The 19,684-nt window shown below is 43.8% G+C and overlaps 1 protein-coding gene across 5 annotated transcripts in view; it reads left to right on the forward strand.

Annotated features, from left to right (window-relative positions):
* The window catches only part of LOC133486085 (spectrin beta chain, non-erythrocytic 1-like), a 75,250-nt gene that overhangs the window by 11,489 nt on the left and 44,077 nt on the right, over positions 1-19,684 (forward strand). For 2 of the 5 annotated variants that reach the window (XM_061790722.1, XM_061790723.1), the window contains exon 3: positions 5,281-5,549. In XM_061790722.1, coding sequence (XP_061646706.1) covers positions 5,402-5,549 — 148 coding nt within the window. In that variant the 5' untranslated portion in view covers positions 5,281-5,401. Of the gene's footprint in view, positions 1-5,280; positions 5,550-12,003; positions 12,608-19,684 lie in introns of those variants that run through there. The other 3 variants (XM_061790720.1, XM_061790724.1, XM_061790721.1) reach the window with 2 other exon arrangements.

The following is a 19,684-nucleotide window of genomic DNA, read 5'->3' on the forward strand; positions in this document are numbered from 1 at the left end:
AAAACGATGCTAACGGAACCCAGCCCGTGCTAAGAGTTTATTGTAAGCCAACTGAGCCAACTAATACTCACTATGCGTTTGTTTTGTATGCAATTGCTACTATTGCTTATGTTTAACTCTGTTTATCCACTTTGTTAATCATACTTAATCAAAGCTAACCGAAATTGGTGCGAAGAGAACTGAAGCGCCAAGTGTCAGCTAACTGAGCGAAACGCTAGCGATGTTGCTACAACTACTGCTAATAATAATAGAGATGGAGAGTGTCCCTCAGCTGAGCCATTGAGATGGAAGCCGACCAGAGCTATCCGGCTAGCTGAAGGAGCTAGCTGGCTGGAAAAGGAGGCAGCGACTCGAGCCGGCAGTTGCTAATCGCAGCGAGACAAGTGAAAGCCTGCCCGGCTTCCACCTTTGGCTAACCTACGGCGATGAATCCGGCCAAAAGACAATCGTTTCAAACGAAAGAGAACATTTTGGATGGCGAAACAGCACCCAAAATGCGCCAGTGTTCCTCGCCTTCCGCTCAACCGTATGAGTGAACAGACAGTTTCTCAATGGACAGTTTTGTTCTTGTGAGTTTCGCTGCAGCAATAATAGCGTGTTGGAGGGACAGTATACGAATGGGCGGGGAAAGAAGAAAAAGCTAGGGGAAAACCTAGAGAAAAGGACTTTCGGCTCTGCTGCCCCGTCAACCTTCCGTGTTACGTTCGTGCTTGTGTGTGTGTGTGTGTGTACAGTACAGTAAGTGTGTTGCTACCGTACGAAGAGACGTGTGCTCGAGAGGCGCGCGTGGGAGCTCCAGCGATGCTCGCTGCCAGGCTGCCATGGCAACCCAGTGACGCTGGCGCCTGAAAGAGACTGATGGAAGCGTGGGAGAGGGGGGAAAAAAAATCTTAAATTCTCCTTTTTGACCAGACGCACGTTATTGGCTGTCATATGTTTCGCAATCACATGACAGCGAACCCCCCGTTTATCGCAGGTTGTACGTTCCCAAACGCACCCGCGATAGCTGAAAGTATGCAATAAAGGCCAACCTTATTTCCTTCATTTCTACATTTTTCAAAACCCCTTTCAAAGTGTTTTTGAGTGCCTGTTCTCACTCGCTGTAAATAAATGGGACGCGATTGGATAACATTGAGGAAAGGAAGCGACTCGCTCACACACTTCCCAAAATAAGCGTCAAGGCATGCTTGTCACTCACACTTAGTTTGCTGGGAAAGTGACACAGAAGAAAATTAAACGTATATTTAAGCAAACTAAAGGTGCGCCAATTAATCTATTTATCAACAACTAATTGATGATCAAATTAATCAACAACTATTTTGATAATTGTTTCATCGTTTTAGAGACCTCGTTTGCTTTAAATTTGTTTTCACAGTAAAGATTTTTTTTTTTTTTAGTCCTGCATGAAAGCAGACTGATTATCGTTGTTTGTTTCTGCATTTTTTTGCAGTCAATTTTAAAGCATGTCATTTTTGAGTAAAGGGATGGAAATTGTTTGTTTTAATCCGATTCATCGATTGAAAAAAGAATCGACAGATGAATCAATTCTTGAAATAGTTGTTAGTTGGAGCCTTAAACCGAAGCATATTATTATGTTCTATTGAGGTCTGCTAGCTTAGTGCTAACATGCGAAACCCCCATGGCTCGGCTAACGGAAATGAGCATTGACGTTATGGGAATTGTAAGCCTTCAAACAAATGCTGCTTTTCCGCACACGGAGCGGCAACACATACAAACGGAGCGCACAACAGTTCTCACACACTCGCTGCTGTGTCGGGACAACAAATATTACTGTAGCTTATTTGAGGACCTTCTCTGCCTCTTGTTCATGTGCTTAATTCCGCTGCATGTCTTCCGGTAGAGCTCAGTGCTGCCCCCCAGCATGTTGTGGAACGACATGATACTCCACTCAAGGCACGCGACTATATTTGGACTTAGACTGTCAAAACCCGACGATGATTATTACGAATAATCACAATTGTGTTTGTCAATAATGCTGGTTGTGGTGTTACTTGTCGAACATCTTTGTTGCCGTCAGCCGGCTGGCGTGCAGGTTCCCACGCATTGCCTGCTGGGACCGCTGTCGCCATGGAGACAGCAGCTTTCCGCTCAATCGTGTCTCACTTTGCCTCCACACAAATCAAACATTTCATAAAGTGACTCCCTATTTTCAAATGGGTTCATTGTTGATTGTGATTTGGTTTCTCTTTTTCATTTGTTCTTGAATGCATCAGAATAGAATGTCATTTTCTGCTGAAATGTTGTTAGTTTTTTTTAATGTATGAGAGTTTAAGTAAGAGTTTGGTGTGGGATGATTTCAGGCAGGTTTGTGCGTCCACTCATTTTTGGTGATACAACAAATGCCAAAATGAGAAAACAAAAAAATGAGAACAAAATAAGAAAAATAAGATGGGGAGTTTCTTTCCAATCACTCTGTACCGTCGCATACTGAAGTGTAACAGTCGGGAAAAAGGCACACGGTCAACTATTGTCATTGTGTACTTTTACTATAGTTTGTTTGTGTGTGTGTGTGTGTGTGTTTCAGTACCTCCTGATGGGACTTTTGTTTTTTGCTGACCCACTTTTTCAAAATAAAACATCTGCTGTGACCCACTTCTCGCAGTCATTCAGCCTTTCTCTTTTTTTATTTCACAAAAACTCACATTTTGTACATGATTAAATAATTAGTCTAATTACTCTCGATGTGTGTCTACGGAAGCGTATTGCATTGACTTGGATAAAAAAAATCAAACGGAAAAAAATAGTCAGAAAAACAGGTGGAAAAAATTTAGTAGTACGGAAGCGTATTGCATTCACTTGGATTAAAAAAAAATTTTAAAAATCCTGTTTTTCGGAGTAATTTTTTTCGTTTTTTCGGACAAATGTTTTTTCCACCTGTTTTTCTGACTATTTTTTTCTGTTTACCATATCTGTCCAACTGATTCTGGCCAAACATTGCTGTATCGAGCAGATCTGAATGGGCTTTCCTCCGGAACAAACGCAAAGTCCGCAGGTGCCTGCGTAATGTCGACAAACTAATAACAATACCATCTATGTGACTCAAAGACAAGGACGATCTCCCAGTGTCTTAAACCCATATCAAAATAAAACTTGATCAAACTGAATAAGGCGGTCATGTTTCTTACTACGGATTCCGCAAAGAGTCACTTGCAGTTCGCAGGTTCTCGCGTGAGTTCGATGTGTCCCGATAACTCAGAAAAAAATTAGTCGGAAAAACAGGTGGACATTTTTTTGTCAGAAAAACAGAAAAAAAATAGTCAGAAAAACAAAGCCCTCAAAAAAATGACTCAGAAAAACAGGATATATTATTTTATTTTTTATCCAAGTGAATGCGAAACACTATGTGTCACCTTTGAACTGTTCAATGTGGCTTTTCTTTTTAGTCATAAACGGCCCCGGGTGGCCGAGTAGTGTACTGCACACGCAAATATATCATATGTTATCTATCAACAAGTGTATTATATGTCAAATCCGCTGGCGATTGTGACAAATTGGGTCACAATTTGTGTCAAGGTCCCGGGGGGGGGGGGGGGGGGAGTCCTCTCCAAAGTACTCCTGACTTTCCAGTTCCGATGTCAATATCTTGCAGTGGAAATGCAAATTCTTAATTTTTGTTGTTGTTGTGATGTAGATGAAAAGAAGTGAAGCTTGGTTGAGATGAGGCCAAAATGATTCTTCATCCAGCGAAGGCCGCTATTTCGCCTTTCATTGATCACGGCCCTGCTATCTTATTGTATATTGTCAAAAACTGACCTTAGCGGTAACTTTTCATTGCCTCAGAAGTATTTTCTGTCAAATGGCTGTCTGTTGTCGTACTCGAGCGGCTCCAACTACCGGCGACAAATTCCTTGTGTTTTTGACATGCTTGGCAAATCAAAATGATTCTGATTCGGATATATGGCAGATTATTTTCAAACAATCAGTCTCTCTTTAGTTGTATGCCCCATTTGTGTGTTTTGTTGTTCCGTGTGTGTGTTAACGTTGCACTTTTTTGAAGGTCCCAAGTCACCGTAACATCTACACAAACTTCCATTGGTCCGGCCTTGGATTTTCGCATGACGTGTTAGCATTAAGCTAGCAGACTCTCATTGGCGGCAATGATACAGCTGGGTTGATTTTGGTCTTTGGGGTCTTTACTTGGCGCCACTGCTGCAAACACGGTCGCACGGTGGCTGACACGAGGTGAAGATGATTGTTTATGCTGGATTATGATTTAGCGTCGCCGCGATGGGGACGCGTTTGCGCTGAGTCACGCCGCTGCCGCCGCGTGCCGAGTCGTCACGTTGCCCTTTTCCGTCGCGTTCGAGCCGAGCGCAGTCAACAACGCCACGCCCAAAAATGTGACATCATATCAGAGTCATTTTGTTTGATTAGGACTCTTTTCATGGAAGGTTGAATCCTCTTCAAGGAGTGAGTTTTATCTGAAAGTGTGCAGTAGCAGGCTGTGGCCAAAAGAGGGCACACTTGCCTCAAGTGTCATCCCGGCAGGCTGCTGCAGCTCAGGCCAATCCCTGCGCACCCTCACGTCACAGCCAAATATTGATGTTTGAAGCAACTTGTTTTGTTGTTTTAATAATACATCCTTCATGACACTGTTGTTCCACAGTAATTACACAGCAAATGTTTTCTGTGTTATCAGTGAGCGTTGTTATGGTATCATGGCAGTGTTACAGAGTAATTAAACAAAACTTGGTTATTGTTACAAGCAAATTACCATTGTTTTACTAAAATATTAGTGCTTTATGCTTACTGTGCAGCCTTTTTACACAACTTGATTTTGATACACACGTCTTTTTAATGCATTATTGGTAAGTATACTTTGTAACATGGCCTAATTTGTATACACTAATTACATTATCATTTTTTTTTTTACATCTTAAATGTTTTCTTATAACACATTAATGACATGGTAACACACAGAAAAGGTTCTTGATTCATTGAATATTTTTAAAATTAATCGGTTATGGGAGTTTTATTTCTCGAACGTGGGAATTGTCGTCAGCCTCCAAATATCCATATCTAGAACGCACCAAACCGGAAACTGAATCAGAATTAGTTTGTGTGTTTATTTTCTGCACTGTCAATTTGAAACAATGTTTTTTGAATAAAGGGGTGGAAATGAAAATTATTTTTTAAATTGGATTCATTGATTAACTGAAAAAAAAAGATCAATTCTTTAAATAATTGTTGTTTGCATCCCGAGTTGAATGTTTATGACATGTAGTTGAGCTCAGTTGAGTCATTTTTGTTTGTGCGCAGGTTTGCCAAAGCAACATCTCAGCGCGGCGTCTTTGAGGAAGCGGAAGGAAGGAAGGAGGCGAGCACGGAAGGAAGGAAGCATTGTGCGGCATAGTGGCGTTGGCGCGGCGTTGCAGTGGAGATGATGTCGGTAGCGGGCGAGTTGGAGCATATGGAAATCCAGCAGACGTACAACGAGGGCGTCAACAACCGCTGGGACGCCGACGATTGGGACAACGAGAACAGCTCAGCCAGACTCTTTGAGCGCTCGCGCATCAAAGCGCTCGCAGGTAAACGCGCTCGGGGGGGGGGAATTTGGAGGGGGCCTGGGAAGGTCGGGGGGTCGCGGGACTGCTGTGAGGCCTCGTGCTCCAGCTTTGAGCCAAAGGCAAAGTAGACATGACACCGATATGATCGGCATATTCGGATCGGCCAATAATTAGCATTTTATGCAAATTTTGTGATGGACTGTAACGTCTTAATTCGCCGATCGATCAGTGACATCGTTGTTGGGCTCCACGAATGAAGACATTAGAGCCGACAGGATCTCGTTTATTCGGGGGCGTCACTGCCGTCTTGTACATTTGCATCCGAGAGCTAGTTTATTTATTTTTTACAACTTTTTTACAAGTGTCTTTTGTGACTCCGTCGCGCGGGTCAGCTCGGGCATTCCCGCGGCAGAGGCTAGCTCGCCAGCGTGGTTAACACGGTGCAGAGCCGCTTCCGTGGCGGCTTCGTCGCCAGATTATGATGTCGAATAACGCGTACAAAATTGTCGCAGCTCCACGGCTCTAGACCGTGTTTTGCCACGCTAGCTATCTAGCGACACTAATCATCGCCTTCATGGCAGCTTTGTTGTTTGCCAGATCATTGTCTAGTAATGCGCGGGCAAAAACTGCGCAACCGACAACTTTATTGATCATAGAAGTTGGGTTAGGAACAAAACATTTTCCGGCGCTGCGGCGGTCCTGTCGTAACGCCTGTCGGAATACAGCATACGGCCATCTAAAAGCACAAGCTAAATTGCTGGAGTAAAACAGAAATGCAGAATTGTTTGTAGGCTGATGATGTTGTGGCGTCTCGCAACACGCTGTGCTGTGAAGATGTTATAATAAGACCGGCTGCTTGAAGCGTCATTCTCAGTGATCTTTGTCATCGTGTTATTTATTTTTTTTGTTTGTTTTGTTTCTATGCCACGCCTTCAAAACATGTCTTCACATGAATATGGTCTGTGGCACTAAAAGTTTGGGGAATTGAATTCTTTGATTTGATTTGTGCATTGTTGCAATGTCTGTGCAATGTAAATCTTTTAAATAACTTTGGAATTGATTTATTCTTTGTTGCATTAATGTTAATTTGTGCAATTGGTGTATGGTTGAAATATGACTCGATCATTTGAAATATTCTATGTCCAGTATTTATCTAACCACTTTGTACTTTGAACTGCGTTACACCTTGGTGCTCTTCAACGGATCATTGACCTCCTCCGTCATTTATTGGCCTTTAAGTGCACGCGTGTGCGTTTGTGTTGTAAATGACAATGAACAGAAGAAGCATAAACATGCTCACATCTGTTAAATTCTTGAATTGTAAATATGAGTGATGATGTTGGACAGCGTTCCATCTTCACCTTGAACTCGTCAACGTCCTTGGCCATTGGCGTGTGTGTCTTAGTGCGACTGTAGACTGCAGTGTCCTGCGTCACTTAATAATTCACAGCGCTCTCAAATATGCACGAGGACTCAAAGGGTGTGTGCACGCGTGCGTCTTGTTACTGTATTTAATGCGTTGACTAACGTTGTGGTGTCGGCCTCATTGTTAGTGTTAAGCACTCGTGTGTGTGTGTTTCTTTGCCACGCCAAAAGTGTTCGTGGGGCAATGTGACCTGCTGCATGTTTAACCATTAAAAAAAAAAAAGGAAATAGAAAGATATGAACAAATACATCCTTGCGTCTTCAAAATGACTACTTTTCAGGAAAAGAAAAAAAAAAAAGAAGTCCATCTTGATCGAGTTAGTGAATATCTCGGGGCGAGGGGGCGACTTCGTGCAGGGCGCCACTCAGGGCGGCACCGCCACTGCACGTGGGGACTGACCAATGGGATGGATTTGCGGGGGAAAAAATGGAGCAAATTTGGACGTACGAGGTTTCTCCTGACAGCAGTAACAATAGAGGTGCACGCGCGTGTGTCAGGAGTGTTCCACACACATACGATATACCAGGAAACACAAAACCAGCAGTCGCCATAGAAACCAAGTCGGATGAATTCCACAAAGGCGGCTGGAGAGTGCCTGTTCCTCTTCCTGTGTGTCTAAGTGCGTGCATGTGTGTTGTTGTCACGCCGACATTTCAATGGCGGCATGAAGTGGCTGCTGGTCCCCTCTTGATGAGAGTTAGGCTCGTGTTGTTGTCTGTACAGGAATGTCTTTGTGTGTGTGTGTGGGGGGGGGGGGGTTAACATGTCGGTGTAAAATTCATCAGCACAGTTTGAACTGTGGCTGCTGTTGGCCTGGCAAGCAGATCACAGCTGGCAACTTTGTCGCTGACCTATCACTTTCCTTGTTGCACACAGTTGTTGGCATGAAGAACTTTTGTGTTGTTGCTGTTTTGGGCCTCGGCGATACTGACGCAAAATTAACTCTCCAATTTTTGAGACCAAAATCCCATTCTTGATTGTATTCGATTTTCTTTCAACCCTTTGCTTATAGAAAAGGAAAATGAAAATATCATTCAAAGCGTTCGGGTTTTTTCACCCCCTTGAATTAGCTCGGTTGCTCCCACAATCTTTCTTCTGGTTTGTTCGGTGCGGATATTGTGACAGAACGCAATCTTGTGCGGGTTCGGTCAGAATGCTCCGAAACGGCTGGCAGTATGGGAAACTGCTCGGAAAACGGCTGCCAGTCAAGAAATTTTCACCAATTTCACATCAGACGAGCCGTCAAACTCCGCGGCTCGGCCGGTCCGTAAGTCTGTTCACTCAAGACTAACGTGCGTGCGTCAGTCACCCCCTCCGGCTTTGTCACACTCGTTTCTCATGTGGAGTTGTACAGTTGAGGCAAGGCGACCTCGGTAAAGTATTAGCATTTCGCAAGCACGTACCTCAAGGGCAAACGTTTCCGACGTGGATACTTGACTGCTTTCGCATAACATGCACTGTGAATTGCCCCGATTTCTTTGGCCATGTTCGGAGTGATTGCCTGCGAGTGCGCTCCGTTCACTTACTGATGATGTCCTTGTCGTTTATTTGAAAACTAGTCACTAGACGGGTTGGAAAAGTTGCTAAATTGTCAACACTGACTGTGTTTTTGGCTCTGTTGGCAGCCATGTTGTTAGTGTAAGCAGTGCACTTCAGCTAGCGATGATGGCTAAATATAAAATTTAGAACAATAGAATTGAAATATAGAGGTTGAAACATCCATCCATTTTCTGTACCACTTCTCGGCGCCTATCCCAGCTGATTCTGGGCGAGCGGCGGGGTACACCCTGAACTGGTCGCCAGCCAATCACAGGGCACATACAAATAAACAACCATTTGCACACACATTCACACCTATGGGCAAGCTAATTAACCTAGCATGCATGTTTTTGGGATGTGGGAGGAAAGCGGAGTACCCGGAGAAAAGCCACACAGGCACGGGGAGAACATGCAAACTCCACACAGGCGACGCCGGGATTTGAACCCCGGTCCTCAGAATTGTGTGCTAACCCGTCGTCCGCTGTGCTGGATCGGTTGAAACATTGAAAAGAAAATCCCGTGGCATTTAGGAGTGCACATGCTAGTTGTGTTGAATGGGCTTTAGGACTACGAAGGTGTCCTTGGAAAAATTCCTCCCGTGAAAGTTTGTGAAGCCCAGCTCTAAAGTATTCAGTGAAATCCACAGTAAAAGTAGCAGAAGTGTGCCGAGTATAATTGCGAAGTCTGGTGTTGCGTGTGACCGGGTCCGTTGGGCCGACAATCGGTGCCGCCCTGAGGGTCTGAGCCACGAGGAAGCGGGATGACAACAGGAAACGCGGCGTGACGGTCGGCGTGAGGCCAATGCATTCTACCAACTTCTTCTAACATCTGCTGTCTGTTTGCTCTGCTCTCTGACCTTTCAACTCTGCGCTCGTCGCCCTCCCTCTTTCTTTTTTCGTCTTCTTGTGGACACAAACTGGTCCAACTTGGTATAATGCTACTCTCAGCAGCTCCGACACCTTTGAAAAAGCTCCCAGATGAGCAACAACACATGAATGCATGGAGATGTCAATGCTAATATTAGCTGCTAGCATTAGCCGCTAGCATTACTGCTGTAATTGAAGTTGAGGTCATGAAAAGTTAGCCACCACTCTTAAACGCAGGTTTCTTAAACATGTCATGTTAAGTACACTAGTGCACATGCTAGTATTAATAAAAGAAATGCTCTTCACACAAAATCAATGCTAATAAAATCAAATCAAAAGATGCGTCGTTAAACGCGAGCGCGCCCAAGACGCCGTGAGGGAGGAGCTTATTAGTGTGGAGCAAATGTACGTTCGGTGTATATAATTAACTAACAAGCAAGTAACGCGACAAGAAAGCGCACTTCATGTCCGGTGTGAACCTGAGAGATGCTATTAAACACGCCATGTTAGCTGTGCTCGTGATGACGTTAATATAAACAGATTCAACTAAATACTTCATTTTGGCAATTTTAGTCTACCTGCTAATAAAAATAAATACATTTTAGCTAAGTAACAGGGAACATGCTAATACACAAATGTTATCAAACGCTCCGTTAGCTTTTCTGATAAACATGCTAATAAATATAAGATTTTTTTTTAAACACATATTAGCTATGCTAGTGTACATGCTGATAAACATGTTCGCTACGCTGGTTAACATGCTAATGTAAACATTAGGGATGGGCGGGTCTCGGTATCAGGCCAATACCGTCCTAATTTCAATGTGCCGGGTACTCGTGAAGGCTGCCGATACCAATCGCGGATACTTAAGGCAACAAAAACTGAAACTGAGTAAGTCCTCCTCGCCAGTAGTTGGCGCTACACTGTGGCAGATTGACACCATGACAAATCATCATGTGCGCCAAAAAGAAAGAAAGAGAGGTTTTTGTTCACAGTGATCTGTGTTAATTGTATCAAAAGTACTAGTGGTATTGGCACTTGGTTTTGCTAACTCAAGTGAATACTTGTACTGGTATCGCTCTGGAAAAAAAGGGATATGGAACATGCCTACAAAACGGTGTGGGAGTGATGTTTAGTAAGCTTATTTACATTTTCTGCTAAGCTAAGCTACAAGCACGATGATGCGAAATTGTTAGCAGTCACTTTGGGCTGCTAGCATCTGGAGAGCTATCCGTTAACATGAAGGCTTCAAAACGTGTTGGAGTTCACCCAGGTGAACTTTACCCTCAGCACGTCTGTCAATCATCGACTTGCCGCCAACGTGTTTCGTCACAACGTTGCCGAGGAAGCTAGGAAGCCAAGAGGAGTTCGCATGAGAGTTGGCGCTAGTAGATCCATAAAGTTTTCCATCTTATGTCCCCTTTAAATTTCAACGTGGCGGTGCACCTCAGACAGGAAGAAGATGCTCGCTCACACAAACGAGTGAGCGAGCTGCGCTAATCTTAGCGCTAAGACATTGTCAGGATGTTTGGACTTGGACTTGCGCTCGCTGCAGGGAGGAAACGTCCGTCCGTCCGTCCATCCGCCCACTTCCTTTTTCCGCTCGGTCGGATCTCTTTGATCACGCCAACCTTGTTCACCTTCAACCCGCCAACGTCTCAATTTGATCGTTAACGTTCTTATCATTGACATTCCAATCATTATGATTCTTATCATTAACGCGAAGCCGGTTGTTCGCTTGTTTGTGGCAACAATGGACCGTTGCCGTCTTGGTGGTTGTAATTATCCTGAGTATATGTCGCCTGGAGCGCCATTCATCAAGGGTTGTTTAAAACCACAACAAATATAAGTGGCATTTAAATCATGGTATTAAAAAATGCATTTTAAAAACTGTTTTTTTTTTAAATATAATAAAAAAAGCCTCGCCTCTCGCCCGAAGATAGCTGGGATCGGCTCCATCGCGCCCAAATGTTGTAATAGTAAAACACTAAGAAACTATCAGTTAAAATATTTAAAGTATATTTTTTAAGAGGTAAAAAGACATGCTTTAAAAGTGACATTTAACAAGTAAAAAAATCTTTTAAAAACGATTTAGTACTGCGATTGGCTGGCGACCAGTTCAGGGTGTACCCCGCCTCTCGCCCGGAGATAGCCGGGATAGGCGACAGCACGCCCGCGACCCGCGTGAGGATGAGCGGAACGGAAGATGAATGAATCAACGATTCAGTAGGTGAAATATAATATAAAAATAGTTTATAGAAGGATGTATATAAAAGATGATTTAATAATTGAAAATATATTTCAAAAGAGAACATTTAATAAAAGTCAAAGAAATGTAATTGTAATTTTTTACCAAGAGCATTTTTTTATATTTGAAATGCAACAGTAATTAATAATTTCAAAACTGTAAAGTAAAAAAAAACAAAAAAAAACCATCTTTTGAAAAGTTTCATTTCTCTTTCGCTGTGTTTGCCTTTCTTGCTCGTCGGCCACTCCATCTCCGCCCCTTATGCTAATGAGCCTTGCCGCGATTGGCTGCCAGCTCTGAGGCAGCTGCCCCCTCTTGCCCACCCCACCCCCGTCCACCCCTCCCCCGGCCGGCCCCCCTCCCCCGCGTCTCTGGAGGTGTTTTCAGTCTGGAGCTTTTCAGTGTGCGAGCGTCTCTCTCGCTGGAGGACAAACTCCTTCCTTCCTTCTTTCCTTCATTGCTTCTTTCTTTCTCCGCCTCCCTCCCTCCTCCTTTCCATCTTTTCATCCCTCCATCTGCGGCTATCCTTCCATCTTGTTTCCGGCGCATTCCTCGCTGTTATTCCTTGTGGCGGGTGAGTTGAATCAAGGCTGTCGTTGTCTTGTGCACACATGGATGCTCACACATGGATTTGTCCTCCTGGATCAAAGCTCCTGAAGCGTGCGGATTAATCTGGAACTCAATCGCGTTGGTGTGAAGAAACTTTTTTTTATTATTTGTATTTTTTGGGGGTAATTTCCGCGGATGCTTGACTAGAGCTGGTGTAGACGTTTATTGACGATGGAGCTCCAGAGCGCCAGCAGTACTTTCTCGGCTCCCGCGCTGGATTACGCCGGCCCGCTTCCCCCTTCTCCTGCGGGGGCGCCTTCCCGCGGCCACAGTCCCGGCCGGAGCCCCGTGCGGGGTTCCAGCCCGGGGCCCGGCGGGGGCGGCGGCGGCTTCCCGGGCCAGGCGGCGTTCAACTACAACCAGCTGGAGGGACGCTTCAAACAGCTGCAAGGTAAGATGGTTGCACATGTTTGCTTTCTTTGGGAATGTCAACGGGAGAAAGAAGAAGAAGAAGAAGAAAAAGAAGGAGGAGGCGAGGTGGGGCGGGGGAGTTTCCCAGCAACTTTTCTTCTGCACTGATGGAAGCGTTTGATTTTGAGCTTTCGTTTGCGTTTGAGATGAAACTGAGCAACAGCCAACTTCGAAAGCAGTGGTTCGCAACTTTTGTCGCCCATCGTCACCAAGTCACGACCTGCCTTTATATCAGTCAAGCACAATGAAGAAAATGGATTGTAGCCCTTGAAAACATGAATATCATATTTGAAAAACATAACTCCACATCATACATGTTCAGAGCACTTTGAACCAAATGTACATTAAGTATAGTAACATTAAATATCAAAATTGCACAAGAATTTCACTTAAATCCTGGCACTGATCTCTTCTTTTTAGGAAGCTCGTAACGTTTATCACACATACTTGTCAAAATGTTATTTTCCAATAAAGTGCAACTTGGGATGCACTTCAAATACCTGTTTTTATTTATTATGTATTATTTCAATGTATTATTTTTTTTTGCTTTTGTACTGAATTTGTACACAAATCGGAACGCGCCATAGTCTATCGCCAATCACGCTAACACAGTAGTGAAGTCGCAATTACAGTAAAAGTATTTGTGTGGAAAACACTTGATAAATGAAAATTATATAATGAAAAAGAAAGCGTTCTTGTGCCGCATGACCACGTAGTCTTATGCCACTACGCATTCGTAGCTATTCGTACGGCGGTACCGTCGTCCAGTCTTTTTTTTTTGTATTATTATTTTATTTCTGTTTATATATTTTTTAAACTACGTGTCAGCGTCCCACTTCCGGGTCCCGACCCAGCAGTTGAGAATCACTCCCCTAAAGAAACAAAACAGCACCAAATGAATGGAGAACAAATCTAGGGTCTGTTTAAAAAAAAAAAAAAAAAAAAAAAAAAGGTCTCCATCTGTCCCTCTTCAGAGGAGAAAATGTTTTTGGGTGTCTGATTACATCACTGGCTTCTCGTCCTGCTCATAAATCCTCAGATTCTAAGAAATGAGCTACTAGCTTCTAATTAATGTCTTCCAAGGTCGAGAGCAGAGACTTGGAGCCAGGGTGTCAAACTCAATTTTGTCACGAGCCACATTGTACACTCTGCTTTCCCTCCATTATGTTTGTGGAACCATACAAATGTACAATTGCCTCATCATATCATTACAAATACAGTGGAACCTTGCTTTTTTCTATGATTCGGGTCTCAGCATTTTTTATTTTATTTTTTACCAAAATTTGTCCCAGTTTTCATACAGTTTGCTTAGTTGAAAATGGTCCAAACACTAAAAAGTTCCGCATGCCCGAGTCAATCTTAACTTATTTTAAAATGCGTGCCATTTTTCAATGTTAATAAAAGTGAAGACAATTAAAAATGTTGGTACAGAAGAGCATGAAGTCGACGCACATGACTTGCTTACACCGGCCACATGAAATGATGTGGCGGGCCGTACATGGCCACCGTGCCTTGAGTTTGACACCTGGGACATAGAAAGTCTTTCGGTTCTGAGGCATCGGTTGCTGACTTGGAAGACATGAGCTGCTAGGCAGCCGCTAGATCGTAAAACATTAGCCATCTTCTTTTTTACATATATGAAAGTTTAAAATGCAGAATGAGAACGAAAAGGCAAAACAAAGAACAAGTGTCAAACATTTACAAAGGGAAAAATAAATACAATGTACAGGGACGAGCCATCACATGAAGCAAATTTGCTATATACAATTTTTTGGAATGGTCAGTCTCATTGGCTAAATAAGTACGCAATTTGGTGGAGGCGTATGGAGTAATTCATTTGTTCTAGAACATATAGATGGTTTACGAAGTTCATAAAAATGCCACCAGCGGGGCAGATTCTCGGAGCTAATGTTTTGTGGTAGCAGCCATAAATACCTTGAAAAAAAAAATGTCATTTCTGCTCGACCCTTCCGGGATTGTTCCGAGATAGAGGTTTGGAACCGATACACAGATATTCAAACATTTGCCTGCATCTTCCAAGATGTTAGTTGCTAGGTTGTAAGATTTTGGTCTCGGGGGTCTTACAAATGTTTTTTAGGTTCCAAGGCATTCGCCACTAGGTAGTCGCTAAGCTAGAAGACATTAGCTGCTAGCTTTTAGACCATTTGCAAGTTGTAAGGCATTAGCTTTCAGGTTGTAAAGCATTTGCCACTAGGTAGTCGCTAAGTTATAAGACATTGGTTGCTAGCTTGTAAGACCTTAGCCGCTAGCTTTTAAAACATCCCTTTTTAGGTTGTTAGCCATTAGCCACCATCTTCTAAGCTGCCTGTGAATATTCTCATTCATCCAGGCCATTGCTAGATTGTAAGGCGTTAGCGGCTCAGTTGTCATAAAAAAGAGTCACATTATTTTCCCCCTCATATTTGCATATTGAGAGGCGAGAATGTTCTGGTAAGTTGTGAAATGACTTAACTTGACATTTGAGTCTTGTGAGGAATCATCAAACAGTAAATGACTTGAATGAGTCAGATGCTGAGGCTCATGGGTAATTGGGGGCGGGGCTGCTGAAATGTGCTCTTCATCACCTTTCTTAGATGAACCCAGCTGTCAGTCAGCTGTCAAATCTTTTGTCATGATGAACGAACATCTTGATGGTGACACTTTGAACGTGTCGATTGCCAAAAGCAAGAAGATTGTCGTATTTGTAGGACATGATCGGGCAGATGTTTCCTGAGTTAGACTGTGGTGCCCAAAGTAGATCCAGATGATGACTGACAGCTTTTGTGTGTCACGTCCCGGCAGGTCTTATTTAGCACAAGCTTAATGGACGTTCAAAGTGCCAACCTCGCGCTCGATAGCGAGCTGCTCGTCTCCTTCTCCTTCTTCTGCTTCTTGCTCTTCTTCTTTATTGACTTCCTCTCTAACTAAATATTTGACAGCACCTGAAGGAACTTTTGCCAAAGTTCCTGCTTGTCCACTCGCACAACTTTAGCTTGCTTTGCGTCGCATTTTTACTTTTGTAGCAGAACGTGTGGTTTAGATCTTACCTCCCGAACCGTTATTGCGCCACGCACTGGCTTCACATAAAGTCAAATTTTGATGGACTGGCCTAATAACAACTAAGAAGAAATCCAACTCAGCGTTATGCTAAATGGGGTTCCTGCAATACATTAAGTGGGAGTCCTGCACTTGTTTCTCTTTAACTCCTTCACTGGCAGCCGTTTCCTTCACTGGAACCCCCAGACTCCCCCTCAACCGTTTGCTCAACGGTCCAGGTTTTTATGACCTTGCGCATAAAATCTTGCAAAGTCGTATTTGATTCTTCTGTTGGCAGTGAATGGGATCTTGGGTGGTTGTCATTCTCCTCGAAACCAGTCACCGCTTGTGCTCGAAGCACAACCTGTGCAGTTTAGAAATATAACTAGTACTATAAAAATACATTTGTTGAAATTGCTGTCGTGGGATGTGAAGAAAAAAACCGCTTTCAATGACCTTTTTTGTCTGCACTGCGTACTGGAATGGGAGTCGGACGTCTGCCGGATGTACAACTTGGAAGTTTTCAAAAATACATACGATTACTCGAGAAGACTTTTTATCGATGACGTAATTGGCAAGGGTAAAAAAAAAAAAATGACTTCATCGCGATCCTAAAAGACGCTCGACTCGCGGATGTTGAATTCCTGCAAGATGGATGAAATGGAAACTTCAAATCAGTACTGGCAACAGATGTTACATTGTAACGTCAACTAGACGTCTTTAGACGGCATTGGCAGGGAATAGATGGATTCTTAAGGCTTCTTTATACTCGCGCGGACGTCACTGCGGCTATCCCGCGGGTAGTTTGCCTTTCTACTCGAGCGTAACCCACACGCGCAGTTTTGAAAATGTACTGCAGTTCTCCTCCAAGTCGGGGGTGTCGCTATGGCCGGTATTGGCTAGGACGCCACAGGGTGGAGTTTCCTCTGCATTTTTTGGGCCATTCCCGGTAGCCGTTTTTAGTTTCCTTTCAGTAACAAGGAACAAAGCAACAACAATGGCGACCGTGAAACAGTGTCTGCTAGAACAAATGGACCTAGATGACCAGATGATACGTTGAATTATGCTGCCGGCGCAGATGGTACGTAGAACCGAGGGGCACGCCGAGTACGTCATCACAGCATGTGACTAAAACGGACCCATCACGAGAGATGATCTCCGCGGCGTTCGACGCGCAGCGACACTTTTTGCCGTGTGCACGTCAAGCTACGCAGAGGGGGCAATTCGTCGGTCACGTGATGCAATGCGGGCGTTCTCGGGCACGCGACCGCGGGAGTATAAAGAGGCCTTTAATGACGTCTTTGGACGGCATTGGCAGGGAATGACTGTGAAGGCCCTGGGCAGATTACATTGACATGGCAACACATAGAGGCTGAAATCTGATTGGACAAAAAACATCATCATCCACTTGTAATGGAAGCCAAGAGAAATGCTACCAAATGAGTGAAATCGACTAAATGCACACAATTCTACCGAAGAAAAGTTAGAATTTGGGTTGTGAATGAAGGTGAGTGCTTGTGATGGCGTTCAGGCCCGATCGCTCGTCACAATGATGCACAAAGACGGCCGAAACGGGAGCGACGTGCCCCTGTGAAAGCCCTTTCTCCTTTCCCTCCCTTGCTCCCGCTGATGTCCCACACCAGCCAATTAGATCCCACTTCGGGTCCCCGAGCTGTTAATGGAGGGGCGGGGCGTGTCTAACGTGATCGGCCGACCTCGCCGTTGTCTTCGTCGCTCTTCCTCCCACGCGGTGTCCTCGTCTTCCTCCTGCAACTTACATGAGCGCCAGTGGCGGCCTTTTGCTGTAATTAGCGGTGTGACGCAAAGATGGACGACGAGGAGCTGTACTCCTACTCTTTGTCATCCTCACCCAAAGGATGGGTTTAAAGATCTTGAAGTGCACAAAGTGTCACTCCGATGGCGAAGAAAAATGTCCTTTTGACTCACAGTATCGAGGTAAACCCAGTTTATCGTCACTGCTGCGTTCCAGACCCACCTGCGATTGTTAGCATAATTGCCCAAGTCATTTTTAACTTTCTGTCACAATAGCAATAACAAAAGACCAATGTGCTTGCTAAAAAATGTTTTTTCTTTGTCTGTGTAGATCCATGTCATGGTAATCCGCAAAGGTTTAATCAAGACAAGTGGTGACTTCTTGTTTGTTAAATTTGTTGTCTCTTGTTTCCTGAAAAGTTCAAATATGTTTGAGGCAACTATGCTACGAGGCTAACGATATTTTACATCTTTCGCACTCTTTAAACAGATTTGGCTTCATTAAAACAGATTCCAACTCCGATTCCAAAGTGTGCTTGCTTCAAGCTGCGTATTTGTCACTCCCACTTGAAGTTTACTGTCAAACTAACACATAAAACAAAAGACAATTAAACTTTGTGTGTTTAAACGCCAACATGTTCAAAATGGCTGACTTCCTGTATAATTTCAAGCATGGGTCCTTCAGACAGATTGTTGAAACTAGTGTCAGGGATTGAAGTTTTCGAACTGTCGAGGGGTCGCTGCTGAGTGAGTTTTGGGAGTTGTGCAAAACTCCGTTTTTGGGCATGTGAAGATCCCCCAAAAGATTATTCCTTTGTAGAAAGAAGAGTAAACACAAACTAGCGCAAACCCTTGGACAACGGTTCTTGGACTCGGGAGAGACTCGATATCGAGTAAGTACGTTGTGAATACAGGAATGTTTGCTTATTTCTTTCTTTTTGCCATTTGAGCCACTATCGCATCATTGGAGCAGTCCCCCACCCCCAGCAGAATGGTCATGGCCCCTCCCGTCTGTTAGTTGTCCTCCATGAACCAGGAAGTCACAATGACAAACCCATAGAAAACAATGCATCATTTCTTTCCCACTTTTAGGAAGCTTCGCTCAGCCTTGGGGGAGGTCTGCGCAGACCTCGTATTAATGAACGGCCATTACACTGTAGCTTTGCTAAAACAACGGGATGGGGGCCTAAGACAAACAGATCCCTGTCGATTGCGGCGTTGCATCGCTTTGGATTTGAGGTCAGCATGGTTTTGGAGTAGAAGAGAACGAGTAGGAGGTGAAGCTTGGCAAATGGCGAGATTGGCACGTGTTACTTGAACAAAGTAAGTATCTGTATAGTTTAAACAGAGTATTTGTCACAGTAGGGAGTTGAAAGTGTGTGTCGCAATTGTAAGAACGGCGTGTAAAAAACCCGCTGACGTTTCTCACTTTTGATTTTGCCATCAAACAGCCCTTTTCTCAGTCTTGATTTTGTTTTTCAGTTGTATGAAATGTCAAAAAAGTAAAGATTAGCATCTGTCACTGTTTTGCTTGAATCATGGCAAAAAAAAGTCACGCGAGACCCAAGGCTATTTCAAACATCCCTTTGCTTATCAGTGAAAGTATTTGTTCTTGTTGTCGGTCTCCCTGTAAAGTCACGTCAAAAACGCTCGATGTTGCTTTTTCAAGCCGCCGCCCACCGAGCTACGCGTCCAAACCCGACTGAACTGTCGCGCAGCAGTCGGGGTCTGGCAACTGCTTCCACGAGCGGCGATCACTCTGCTGCTGGTTCTGCCGTGATTCAAAGTGTTGATGTGAGTCGCCAACTCTTTTTTTGTTTTGTTTTGTTTTGTTTTCAAATTAGAGTTTTAAGCCAGGGTTAGGGGTTCAAAGTAGGGTTTTGATTTGGATTAGGGTGTTAAATTCAGGTTTCAAAGTAGGATTTCAAACAATTGTTTGGGTTTCAAATGAAGGTTTCAAGCCTAATCAATTAACTGCTTTTAATCTGTGCACTCTCATTAAAGGCGATTTTTTAATGACTGTTACCGAAAGGTTTTTCTTTGGTTTTACTTTTCAACAACAAGAAGTAAGCAGAGTTTGGTGACATTTGTTTTACCTGAACAGAAAACTCATCGATAGCATTGTTTGAAATGATTGGTCGGCAGTTGACGATTTGTTGGTCAGACGGTGAACAGTTTGTGCCTGGAAACAAAAAGTCAGAGCGTGGCCCAAGATATGAAGAGTGGCCCGAGATACGAATTCAATAAA

The sequence above is a fragment of the Phyllopteryx taeniolatus genome, chromosome 11 (genome assembly GCF_024500385.1).
Source record: "Phyllopteryx taeniolatus isolate TA_2022b chromosome 11, UOR_Ptae_1.2, whole genome shotgun sequence".
NCBI lineage: Eukaryota > Metazoa > Chordata > Actinopteri > Syngnathiformes > Syngnathidae > Phyllopteryx > Phyllopteryx taeniolatus.